Genomic DNA, 12817 nt, shown 5'->3' with positions numbered 1-12817 from the left:
TATTACTTTTGCTTTGCGTATAGAACTCTTGCTACTCATAGGCGCTCTTTGAAAGTCTTATTCAATTAGTTGCGCTAGCTGCTTTGTTGTTTTTAATGTAATTATTAGCGCTCGATGTGGTTCGCAATAGCAATTTTATCTCCATTTCTGTATATATGAATATAGATTTTAGGCTTTTAAATATAAACCTTTGGTTAGTCTTCCCATTTCTAACTCACTTTCCGCCTGTCTAAATCTAGTCTATTCTTAGCAGTTTTGTAATGTGCGCCTATTCATATACATTTAAGTATGTATGTATATAGCTTTCCGACCAATATGTGCTCTTAAATCGAGGCGGCGCCTAAGCTTTTACCAAAATTAATTTAATACTAAAAATACTGATTTAAATATTCCGACTTCTTTTACATAAATAAACCGTATTTATTTATGTGCTGATGTGCCGATGTGCTTGTACGCATATTTAGCCGACATTAGCGTACGACGCTTTGCCTTAATGCATGCATATTTATTCAGAATTTCGTTTCACACAACGCTTAATATCGTCGCTAATTAACTTTTAAACATTTTTTGCTACCAATTTGTGGTTGACAAATTCCCCACCTCGAATTCGTTGCGCTTTAATTTTATAATTTGTTCACAGTTCACAATTTTTTCTGTGCTTGCTTTTGCGCTACGTCGCTGTTGCTGTTGTTGCCGTCGTAGCAAGTTGTCCGGTCAGTTTAGGCGTGTGCACATGCGCATGCGTTTCGGCGCGCCGCTGTGCCAACAAGACCAAGCAACGCTCATTTAAGCTGCACAATCGAAGGAGCAAAAACAAAATCAACCGTCAGCGCGGCAGCTGGCGCCTAACAGCACCTCCAATCTACGACTCGCAGCTGGCGCAAGCACGCTTTTGCTGTTGAGCATTTTACAAATACTATTGTTGCATTTTTGCTAGGCGTAAAAATGCTGGTGTTGGTGGTGTGACTGCAGCAAATTACAAAGAAAACAATTGTTTAGTTCACGCATTGGCGATTGCGCCTTTTTTTTATCTTTACAACCACGAGCTGTGTACGCTTACATTCGGTTCGGTTTGAAAGTGGGGCGTGGATATGTTGTAGTCGCGGCGTTAAGTTGCTCTAAATGTCATGCGACAGCGTGTCGCTCATTGAAATGGATTTTTTTTCCAATTGTTGAGCGTGGCACGCTTTGCCATTGCATTATCTAATGCCAGTTCACTGACAATAATTCTTTATTTGTATGTGTGTATAGTTGGCGCTTATGCGCTTACTAAGTTAGAAGTGGCGATTTCAGTGTCAAAAATAAGGTCAGCCTACTCTGGGATTGATTACAAAGCCAAGCACGCGGTTGAATGCGTTAAAGCTCCAACTTAAACAGTGACATATTAAATTAACAACGGTTAAGTGACATCGGATGTGCGATGTTCACAAAGAAAGCTGCGAAGATTGCGATAAATGAGCACAACCGCTTGCTCCATAATTAAACGAATATTTTATGAGCGCAATTTATTTTTGCAGAACTTGAACGAGGTCGCAATTTATTTTGTGTGGACTTCATTCATAGCATTATGATGTCAGGGTGCTTATATAAGATATATCAGTTCTGATTACATATGAGTTTATTAGTGGATGAGTGGGTGTACTAGTCGTCTGGAAATAATCCTCACCGCTTTTGTTATTTAGGACTGATATTCGGGCTCTGTAAGGGTAAGCAGTCATCGTTCTTTCTACATATGCACCATATCAGCATATCTCTTAATTATATGGCATATTTTCATATGATAATATTGTTATTGAATTTTGTACTGAGACTTAAGTAAGCTCTTTAAAAACAACAAAGAATCACTTAATCCACAATAGACAGGGCACTTGCGAATTGCCAAGAAAGTTTAAGAACAAAATAAATGTTTGCTAATACTTGCTACAGATATTATATATGCCTGAAAGGTCTAGTATATAGTACGAGTAGTACATAGTTTGAGAATTCGCAAAGAGAAGAAACTCAGCGCTAAATTCCACAAATCAGAAGTGTTGAGCCAACACTGTGGGCCGGGTTGAGGCGCAAAGACGCATGGTGTTTACATTCATTCGTACATATGTATATATGGTTATGCGTCCGTGTGTGATTGTGTGTTGTGTTTGGCATGCGATTTTTCTTTGCTGACTGTTTAACAATTTCTGGCTGTCGCCCGCTGTCGCCCGCTGTTTGCTGCTGTCTCAGCTGCATACTTTTCGTTGTGTTAATTTCTATAAATGCTTTGGATGTGTCTGTCTGTTGTGCTGTTGTGCTGTTGTTGCTATAGTGGTCGGCGGCCACTTACTCTAACGACTGTGTCATACTAGTTTGTCGTCGCAATTTGCAAACATTTTTCATCGTGAAAGGACCTTTAAAATGCGTATCAATCATGTCGGCATTGCTCATAAATTTCACACAAATAAATGGAAATAAAATATACTCGTACTACTGAATAATATTCGAAAAAATAAAGCGCTAAAAAGCAACAACAAGCGAAATGTTACTCATACGCCATGTCACTGCCGAAAATTACGCACGTACATATACAATAAGTTACTAACAAAATTATAGCATGGAATTGAAATGAAACCTTTTCAGGAAAATCGAAAATCAAAGAATTTTTTATTTTAAAAATCATTATGTCACGTGCAAATAATTCGTAAAAATTCTCTGGTACTTACCGCCACACATTCACATCTGATGCAGTACATGACACCGAACGGTGGTCCAAGATCTGCGAACCAGGTAGAGCCGATTTCCCGTACTGTTTTGCCAAATTGACATTCCGAAACTGTAACGAAAAATGAAATATAATATTTTATTAATGAAAGGTTACTAATAAAAAGATTATTGATTTTTTTTTTATAAAAATTAAACCACATTTTGCTTACTTAAAAAGGAAAAAATTAAAACTCTACTACGAGTATTTATGCTTAAGTGAAGTGAAGTAACACGCTTATCTATGCGAACATCACATATGCGCGTTCTTCGCGGGTTCGTAAGTGATCAGCAGCGGCAATTTCAATTTAAGCCAATAAGCCGCAATTAACCCAAATCGTAGCTTCGCCGCACACAAATTGCCTTGCAAGGCTGAGTCAGCTCGACGGCTCGGTCACTCATACGAGCACTGCTATTGTTGTTGTTTGTACAAGTTGTCTGTTTTTTTTCCTTTTTTCAGTTTTCAGTTTTCTGTGCTCTTTTGATTTTTTTTTCGGCTTTCAATAGTTGTTTGCTGTAAGTTTCCAAGCGTACATATAAAATATTTACTTGACTTTTTTACAAATGTACCTTCATGTGTATGTGTATGTGTATGTATGTATGTAGATATATAGTCTTTACTTTTGTTGCTGCACCCGTGTACGAAATTTGCTTAAAATTAATTGCTTCCTTTGCTTTGTTGCCAAAGTGGCGTTGCTCGCTTACGTATGTACTACCGCTCGTTACATTGTTGTTGTTGGTGCTTTTGTTACTTTAGACACGGTCGAGTTTTATTTGTTTTTGGTTTTCTGGTTTTTGTTAGCGCTTTGTTTGTGCGTTCTGGTTTTGCTACAGCTGTATGCGGCGCCGTGCGTCGTTCGTCGCTGCGTTCTAATCGCCCAACAGTCAAGCCAAACAAATTGCTCAAAATTGCTGGCGCCAGTCAATCAACGTAAACGCAAACTTGCCACTATTGATATTCCTCGATGATGATGATGATCATGATGAGTTGGCTCTGCTGGCATTGTGGCCTAGTAGAGATCGCGCACCCACCACCCACTAACTCACAATGCAGGCAATTAAATACTGTAGTCTACTAGATTATTTTATTTATATGAGCTTGTATGATCATTCAATATCTGCCCGATTTGATTGATTTTTAGTAGTGCTTTTAATTTTCAATTGAAGTCTTAATTTCATTCCCATCGACATTCAATTCAGTTCAATTCAATTTGGCACAATTCACTCTACAGCGCTTATGCGATAACAAACGAACGGTCGGGCGGCCGCACAATCAACGAAGCGGCGATTCGTCATCAATGCCACCTTGCGTCGCTTTTGCGCCTTTGTATCATTACACGTCGAAAACGCCCGCCACAGGCTCCATGCCACAGACCTTTGTTGTTCTATTTTCCTACGTTTTCACTCAGCTATAAACCCCATTTTGCGCACATAAATTAATGGATAGCGGTGCAGCAGACAACCACGCGTAACATATAAATAAGAAAATCTTTTCGATTTAATTAAAGAAATTTACGTCTTGTGTATTTTTATACAACTTTTTCGCGAAAAACAAACAGAAAAAAGTCGACGAAAAAAGAAGCAAACGAGTAATGGTGGCACAGCTCAGACGGTGAGAAATGCAAAAGAAATGATTTTAAAATTTTAAATTTAATTAACGATGTATATTTTTCGAAAATATTGCAAAAAACTGTTGGAAAAATAAATAAAGCGGCGACACACAGACACGGAAAATTAAAACCTTACAAAAAGTAAAAAGCAAAAAAAAAAGAACAACTAAAAGCAGCAAAAATTAAACAGAAATGAATAAAAATGTTCAGGGACACTAGTCAGTTGCTCTGTTTTTCCTGGGGAAGTGTGCGGTGGAGCGCAGTAGGAACGACTGTAGGCAGCCACGTATATACATACATACATACACGAGATAGAAATTGATAATGCAAAAGTGAAATCATCCGGAAAAATAAGTGTCTATGAAATAAAGTGTTGGGGAAATGTGCTATTCTAAAATTTAATGCATCGCTTTTTAATTATTATTTATCGACATTAATTGGGGCCGGCGAAGAGCCAATTACGAAATTTAATAGCCTCTTCTTTATAGCATGCTTTTTATAACGTCTGCAATTAAATATTAAGTCTAATACTAATGAGAAATGAGTGTTGAACGTGTTTTTAGTAATTCCAATTTACTTAATTTTAAAATTTTCCGAAAATCATTTCAAATTATTGCAAATTATAAATAGAAAATGGCAGAATTTCGCATAAAAACTATATTGAATACCAATTTCTAGAAAAGCAAGCATTTACTAATGCTTTCTACTTTATATACTAGAATAATAATAATAAGTTAATTGAAAGTGAAAGCGGAAGACTTCAAAGATGAGAACTTTTTTTATAATGTTAAACTTATTTTAATATGTGAGAATATAATTAAAAAAAAAAATATTATTTATATTTATTATTTTTTAAAAAATCAAACAGATTTTATTTGGAATTGTCGCTTTGAGCCGCTCATAATTCGCCATAAATAGAATTTAGTAGTTGTCTAAGCAGTAAAGCTTACTATTCAATAGAACACACATATCTCACATATAAATATAGAATCAAGCTCGACTGCCACTTTGAAAAAAAAAAACACTGTGATCACTTGTATGGCTTCCCACATTTTTCCTTGCGTCCAACGGGTTATAACGGTTTCGAATTCACTTAAAATCTATGCGAAAATCTACAGCATATAGGCGGGTAATATCGAGAATATATCGTTTTTGCGTAGTAATAAATGAATTGAAAAGCTTGTTGCTGTTGTTGGTGTGATAAAGTCGATTAAACCAATAATTTGACATATTAACGGCTAATCAAGAGACCGAAAAGCACGTCAATTCATAGTATTGGCATTCTTATATCCACACACAGTGTTCGAAAAAAGTGAAGTTCCCAGAGGCAACATGTTAGAATATCAGCCATATTATCAATATGTGTACATATACATTCCAACTTTTAATTCGGATTAATTTGTTTGAATTTTTCACTGCCAGCGTTGGCCCCTGTTGAGTTCCAAACGTCGTCTCGTGACTACAGTTCAATCAATCAAACGCTGGCGTTGCGCTGTTGTTGTCAACAATCACAACAAAACCGCACAGGAAAATCAGACAAAAAATCGGAAAAAATCAGACCATTGATTTACACTGAATGACCGGTCAATAAAACCCAAATGAGCTGTAAAATGTATCCACGTAATTGTTGTGCTGGATGTAAACGAACGTGTTGGGTTATAAAAATTCCAGTTCCAGAAATAAGCTGTGCATATGCCACACACGAAAGAGGCCAGGGCGAGCCGACAAAAACAATAACAAAACCAAAAAATAATAATAAAAAGCCAAATTAATAACAAGAATGAAGCAAGTAGAAATCGGACATTTCAATGGAAAACGAGACGACTTCAAAGGTGGACAGCGGGATGTTACAACAAAAACCAAACAAAAAAAAAATAAAAATAAAATAAAAAGCAACCTGCGGTCACACTCATAAACGTTGGACCGCGTTCACCGCATGCTGTATGCCACACTCGTGCGCACACCACACAAATATGTAAATAAAAGGTGGGGAGATGGAGATAGGCTTGTTGGGAAAGTGACGCAGCGCGGCGGCGTTCGAAGGTGTCAGCGCAACGGCGGAATGCTTGAAATTAAATCATTTGTCTTCTTACGCATACACATTTTTCATACCAAAAGTACACTTTTATCTTTGGCTCTGCGCTCTTGGCTGTTGGCTGGTAGGGTCCCTGAGGTTAAATTTCAACAGATAATCTTAAAATGGTGTGAAAATCATTTAAGATTACGGCGCATTGTTGCTGTTGGTGAAGTGGATTTGTGTTAAAATGTTTCATTTCATTTCATTTCTTTTTTTCTTATTTTGTTGTTATCACAAGATGTAGGAATGCGAGGTGAGAAATCTGTGTGATGATTAATTGTGGCGAAAAGTGAAAAGGGTGTTGGAATGCTGTGTTGGAACGAAAAAACAATAGGTGCTGAGCGCAGTGTGAGAGAGTGAAATAAGAAATAGTGTGAGTGGGAGAATTAAACGAAAACGATTTAACTTTATTTATTTTACTTTTCTATATCTTAAATGATGTCACATTTGAACAAATCGCGTACATATGTACCGAAAATTTCGCTTGGCGCCAAAGCCGCGAGAGAGATACCGATTAAACAGCAAAAAAAAGTGCAAAAATGAGAGGAAACGCTCATTTGGCGGCACTGCGCGAAGCTTTTACGTGCAACTTCAATTACCACGCAACAGCAATAAATCAAAAGAGTGCGCGACGTATCGACCAAATCGTTTGTCGACCAACTCTCGCCTGTCGACTGTTGAACGTCAGCGTTGCTGGCCAGCGGAGCTGCCACAGCCACACGCTATTACCAGTGACAAGCGGCCAAAGTGGGCAAAGTGGGCAAATGTCAATTGAATTGAATTAGAGAATGTAGGAAGTTGTCTGATGGGCAACAGCAACAACAACAACAAGAAAAAAATCAAAATGCTTAAAAAAGTACAAAATGAATGAGAACATAATGCAAAGGCACGGGAAGACAAAAATAGTAAGAGCAAGCAACGACATCCAAATTGGCAGACAGATAAGTTGCCAGGCCAAAGTGGGCGCAATTGTTGCTGGCGCATCGCGGTGTTATTGGCTTTATGCACATAAAACGGCAATAAGCGCTAGACTATTTAGGTAGGCGCTGAACTGTGCGCAACAACAACAAAATTGCCAAAGTGGCGTCTAGCCGCCGCCGAGCACACACTGAGGCACACGCACACGCAATAGCACGCAAACTGCATGCCAGCAACTCTGTACAATGTTCTAGCCATATTTTGTTTGGCGTTTTTGCGCCTATTCGCCGTTGGCGGCTTTGGCCATTTTTTCGATGCGCTCACTCGATACATATGCGTTCGTTCGTTATTGCCCAGACCGTTTGTGGATTGTCATTCGTCGCTTTTGTTGTGCGCGCGAGCGTATGATTTTGTAATTTTTAGAATTTGAAATAAATTGACAGTTGCCATGGATGAATTTGGCCGGCGCGCTCTGCTATTATCACATATATATTTCACAAACTGTGTCAACATACATATATACAATAGTACCGATGTGTTAGTGTGGCAGACTGCCTCCAACTTGTTGCATAATTATTTGTAATTAATTTTTCTGCCAACAAAAAATAAAACATTTAAAATTATACGGAAAGCGATAAACATCATTTTCGGCTTCCAACGTATTAGACCTTTAAGCCCTCGACAGCTTTAACGCTACACGCCCACTTAGACTTTCTTTGTAATCTTCGCGGTACAGACAGTTAATTTGGCGTGGTTGTAGTGTTAATATAAATGCTATAAGCCAAAGTGGCGCGTAGGAAGTGCTTGATTTTACAAATTACTACCAGCGGCGAATGCAAAATTGCACTCAACTTTCATTTGAGCGCACACACACACCTCAATTTGAGCGTGTTGGCGATTAGCAGCAGCAGACGGCAACACTTCCGGCACGCAAAGACGGAAACTCATTTATTGTGTTGTGTTTGCTGGCCATTAACATACATATTTACATGCAAACATATGTGTATTTGTAATATAAAAGAAATAAATTTCTCTAACTTCTCTGGACTTTTACAAAGCTTCGTTCTACTCAAAAAGTACACAACTTGGCAATGACAAATTTCCAAAATTTCCACACACACCGCGCTCATCGATCAGCGCAACGCATTCGCTTCATTTCACAACGGCGTTCAAGCTATACGCGATCGCACATTCGTAAAGCACACAGCGCCCCCCCGCGATCAACGTGTTGTCGATCATCGCGAAATGTTGAATGAAATGGCCTACATAGCGAATGCCGAGAAGACCTCAGTGTACTCGTACGTCTCAAACACACACACACACTCAGACGCGCACTTGTTAAATAAATAAACAAATTACGCTTTAATCGCAACGGCTGACTTCTACGAGTTTGTACGCCTGTGTGCATGCAACTCAACTTGCTATCACTATACCCTGCTGGCGCTGCTAGCGTCGCCTGCTCTGCTGTTGTCTGCTACATTTCTATTTAGCAAATGTATACACTAGCCTCACGGCCTCAAATGCGGGGCACATGCCACTTGTGGCTGTACCGGGGAGGTATGTGGGGCGCTGCGATGGCAATGCGCCCTGTTATTGCTGTTGACAGCAGCAATGCGAGCAGGCGTGTGCGAATGTGCGCGACGCCGGCGACAGCAGCAGCAGCAGCAACAGCGGCGCCAACAAGTGTCAAGCACTCATTAATGACAGCTGCAAAATAATTACGCAAATAAAAATTAAATGTCAATGTACATATGTACATATGTACAATTTAAATGTTTTCGACGCTAGTACATTCATGTGCATACATACATATGTACATATGTGTATGTTTGTATATAGAGCTCGACATTTCGCGCTGGCATTCCTTTTGGTGCTAGTGTGACAGCCTTAGCGCCACTTCTGATGCTACTCTTCTTGATTTGCCACCACGCAATGCCAGTCGCATCGCAATGCGCACTGAGCGAGTGTGTGAGTGACTACTGGCTGACTGCCTGACTCATTGGCTGATTGGCTGATTGGCTGTTTGGTCGACTGACGTGCGATGTCGGACAGCAGCGGCTGAATGTCATAGGCGCGTTTCGCTGCGATTGCCGTGTTGGTTGATCGATCAAAGCTAGTGATGCACAAGAGTGCGTGCACATACAGGCATAGATGCATATGCGTGTGTGCTTATGTGTGTTATATATATTTGCACTGGCTTTTGACTTATTGCCAAAGCAACAGACAACAAGTAAAAACTCATTTTTTTTATTTTTCACATTCTTACTATTTTTTCAATTCAAGTTTTTCATTCAACGTTGACGCACATACATACATACAGACAAACGATTTTATTAATATTTCTATAGCAGCGCGACTGTTTGCCGATTTTTCTATTTTTTATTTTTTTATTTTTTTTTTAGATTTTATTATTTATTTTAAGTTCGTTAGAAATATCTTTCATGAACTGCTTTTTATGAATTTAAGTTAAAATTCTGAGACATAAAAACCATAAATAAATAAATTTAACACTTAAAAAATATTAATAAATTATTTAAATTTAAATTTATTTATATAAAATTATTTAAACAAAAACTCTAATGCATTGTAGATATTGTATAACAATGACTCCAATTAATTGCTTACAAATTTTAAATATTTATTTCATTAAATCTCAAGACAAAAAAAAACTGTTAACTTCATTAAGTACTGTGCAAGACTACGAAATCAACAAAATATATGTATGTATTTATTCTTTTTTCCATTCGATTCAACTTAGTCGTAGCCAAAAGACCGGCCAAAAAATCGGCTTTGTGTGGCGCATAAGCGAAATCATCGCCGTTGACGCCACTAAAATTCAAAACAAATGGCTATTTAATAGCGGCTTAAAGCGCGGCTTCCACTGAACTCCGCTGAACGCTGAAAGGCGTACATACATACACACGTACATATATAATAATAAAGAAGTTGTGTGTTGCGGAGGACGGAGCGGGTGGCACATAAATTAACTGCGAAAGTACATGGATAAAACAAGAGCCGGAGAAAACGAACAGCGATTTGCATAAGCAGCGACAAATGCAAATTTTATATAACACAACAGAAAGCAACAACAGCAACAAAACGCTAATGTTTAATATAATCAGAAGACAGTATGCGCGAGGTGCTAGTGCTGCTGTTGGCGCAGAAGAATCTTAAAGATGTTAGAATTAATGCGACGCAATAGCAGCGAGGCCGCGCTATACTGTTTGTATGTATGCCTGTGTGTTGTTGTTGTTGTTGAGGCGATGGACGAATTTACAATTTCAGCTGGAATAATTTTGTTTGCATTCGTCTTTAAATTTAGACAAATTAGTATTCACGTGCTACTTGCTGATAACAAAAATACATACAAACAGATATACATACATAAATACATACATAAATACATACATATGTATATGCATAATCACGTCGCTAACATAAAAGGACGCTGACGTATCAACTCAACTCAACTCAAACTCATGAAAACAAGAAGATGCAGCTTTCGTTTGGCGCCGCGTCAGCTGAGCGGCCTACTAAAGTGCTGGAGCCTAATACGGCATATCAGCCTACTCACACACCAACACTAGCACACATTTGTTACATATATATGTGTGTGTGTGTGTGTGAGTGAACGCTAAGATGATAAGTCAATTGCCAAATGCTATCGCTCGCCTGCTGTCGTGTTGTTTGGCGCTAATGTGGTTGCTGGCGCTGACGTCGCATTTCTTATCAGATTAGTTCAAAGGCAACGGTGCACAGGGGAGAGGGGGATGGCGGGCGCGGCAAAGCGTTGGCCCACAGCCCACAGTTAGCTGGCTGGCGGTGTTAATTGGTAACAGGCGAACAGGCAGGCAGACGCTCAACAGGTGAGGAGGTCGTGCGCTGAAGCGCTGAACGTAGCGGTAAAGCGTTTGAATAGCGCGCAAATAATACACACACACACACACACACACACACACAAAATATACATAAATATGCATTGTCTCAGCGCTACTTGCGCTGTTGTTTCTTTCGGCACGCTGTCAGCGCTGAGCTGATTTGCCGTTTGAAGCGCCGCTTTTCGGCCGTCCTTTGCTTTAACTGTTTGGCCGCTGTCGCTTGTTGTCATCGCTCATCAATGCTGTGAAACGCGAGCGAGCAACAAGCTACAACTACAACAACAATAGCAACAATGTCGCATACAATACACACGTAATTTATTAAAAGCATGTTAATTTTGGGCAAACTTGTTAATTAGCTATGCGAGCTATAATGCTCCCTTAGCGCGCTTTGATAACAACCAACTTGTTGTTGCTATATTTGTATGTTTGTATGTTTATTATAATATTTGTTTCTAATTTGCTGACTAATTATTTATATTTATTGTAGTTGTAAATTTATTTGCTAATGGTAGTTGTTATTAAGCGCCTAATTTGTTGCTTATGTTAATGTGCATAACTGGTTGCTGTTGGTACCCACACACATACATACATACATACATACATACAAGCGTGTGTAATAGTAATAATAAAGTAAGTTATCAATACCCGCAATACAACTTAATCTCAGCTAATGTAATGTAATTTATTTGCAGCAATTAAATGACCGCGCTTGAGCAGCCACTTAACGGCTTCATCATATACAAGTCAACATGTCAGTCGCTCTTAAACGGCGCTCAATGCTACATGCTGAGTTAAACGACTTGTATTCTTCCTGAATTTTACTTCCTCATAACGGTCACTTCAATCAAAAGCACATTTATAAACAAACAAACATACATACATATGAACAGCATTAGTTGTGTCTGTGTGTGTGTGTATTCGCAATGTGGCAAGTTGGCGATTTAGCTTGAAATTATTTTGTCATTTTCCAATATAATTAACGCATTACAGCCATAATAAACGCCGTGAATGCATAATAAATATGTAAGTAAAGAGTCAGCGAGTCGCAATGATAACAATGCAGCAACAACATTTCTCTTTACACATTTTACAAGCGTATATATATATATATATATATATATATATATGTCCATATGTGTGTGCATTTATTTGCTTGATCACTTGATAAATCAATCAGCAAAAGCTGCTAAATGGGCGGCAATAAAAGGCAAACGAATCGAATGGATAGATGATACATAAAGCAAAACCAAAAAGTAAAAACCGAAAAAGGCCAAATCAGACATACAATGTAATGTATATATATATGTATGTACAAATGTGTTTTGTAATGCTGGAAATGTGATCAATTTTTAATTATTACGAATGTGTTTAAACGTAAATGGCAAGCGACAAATAGTAAATGGCAAATGGCAAATGGCAACTGGTCGCATGTCCTACTCAGAGTAATTAGACGAAGCAGCGCTTAAATGTTTAATGTGGACTGACTGTCGGCCGATGTACATATTACGTAATAGTGTCTATACAAACATATATAAATACATACATACATGTATACGTAAAAACCTAATTATTATTAAACAAAGTGAAACATTTTGCTT

General features: G+C 38.4%; 1 protein-coding gene across 3 annotated transcripts in view; it reads right to left on the bottom strand.

Annotated features, from left to right (window-relative positions):
- Positions 1-12817, bottom strand: part of LOC105217680 (dorsal-ventral patterning protein Sog) — a 68480-nt gene that overhangs the window by 17192 nt on the left and 38471 nt on the right. For all 3 annotated transcript variants that reach the window (XM_029043670.2, XM_011192808.3, XM_054230520.1), the window contains exon 3: positions 2697-2806. In XM_029043670.2, coding sequence (XP_028899503.2) covers positions 2697-2806 — 110 coding nt within the window. The remainder of the gene's footprint in view (positions 1-2696; positions 2807-12817) is intronic.

Source organism: Zeugodacus cucurbitae, chromosome 5, assembly GCF_028554725.1.
Source record: "Zeugodacus cucurbitae isolate PBARC_wt_2022May chromosome 5, idZeuCucr1.2, whole genome shotgun sequence".
Classification (NCBI taxonomy): domain Eukaryota; kingdom Metazoa; phylum Arthropoda; class Insecta; order Diptera; family Tephritidae; genus Zeugodacus; species Zeugodacus cucurbitae.
The sequence above is the reverse complement of the archived record's forward strand: the minus strand, read 5'-3'. Positions and strand labels throughout refer to the sequence as shown.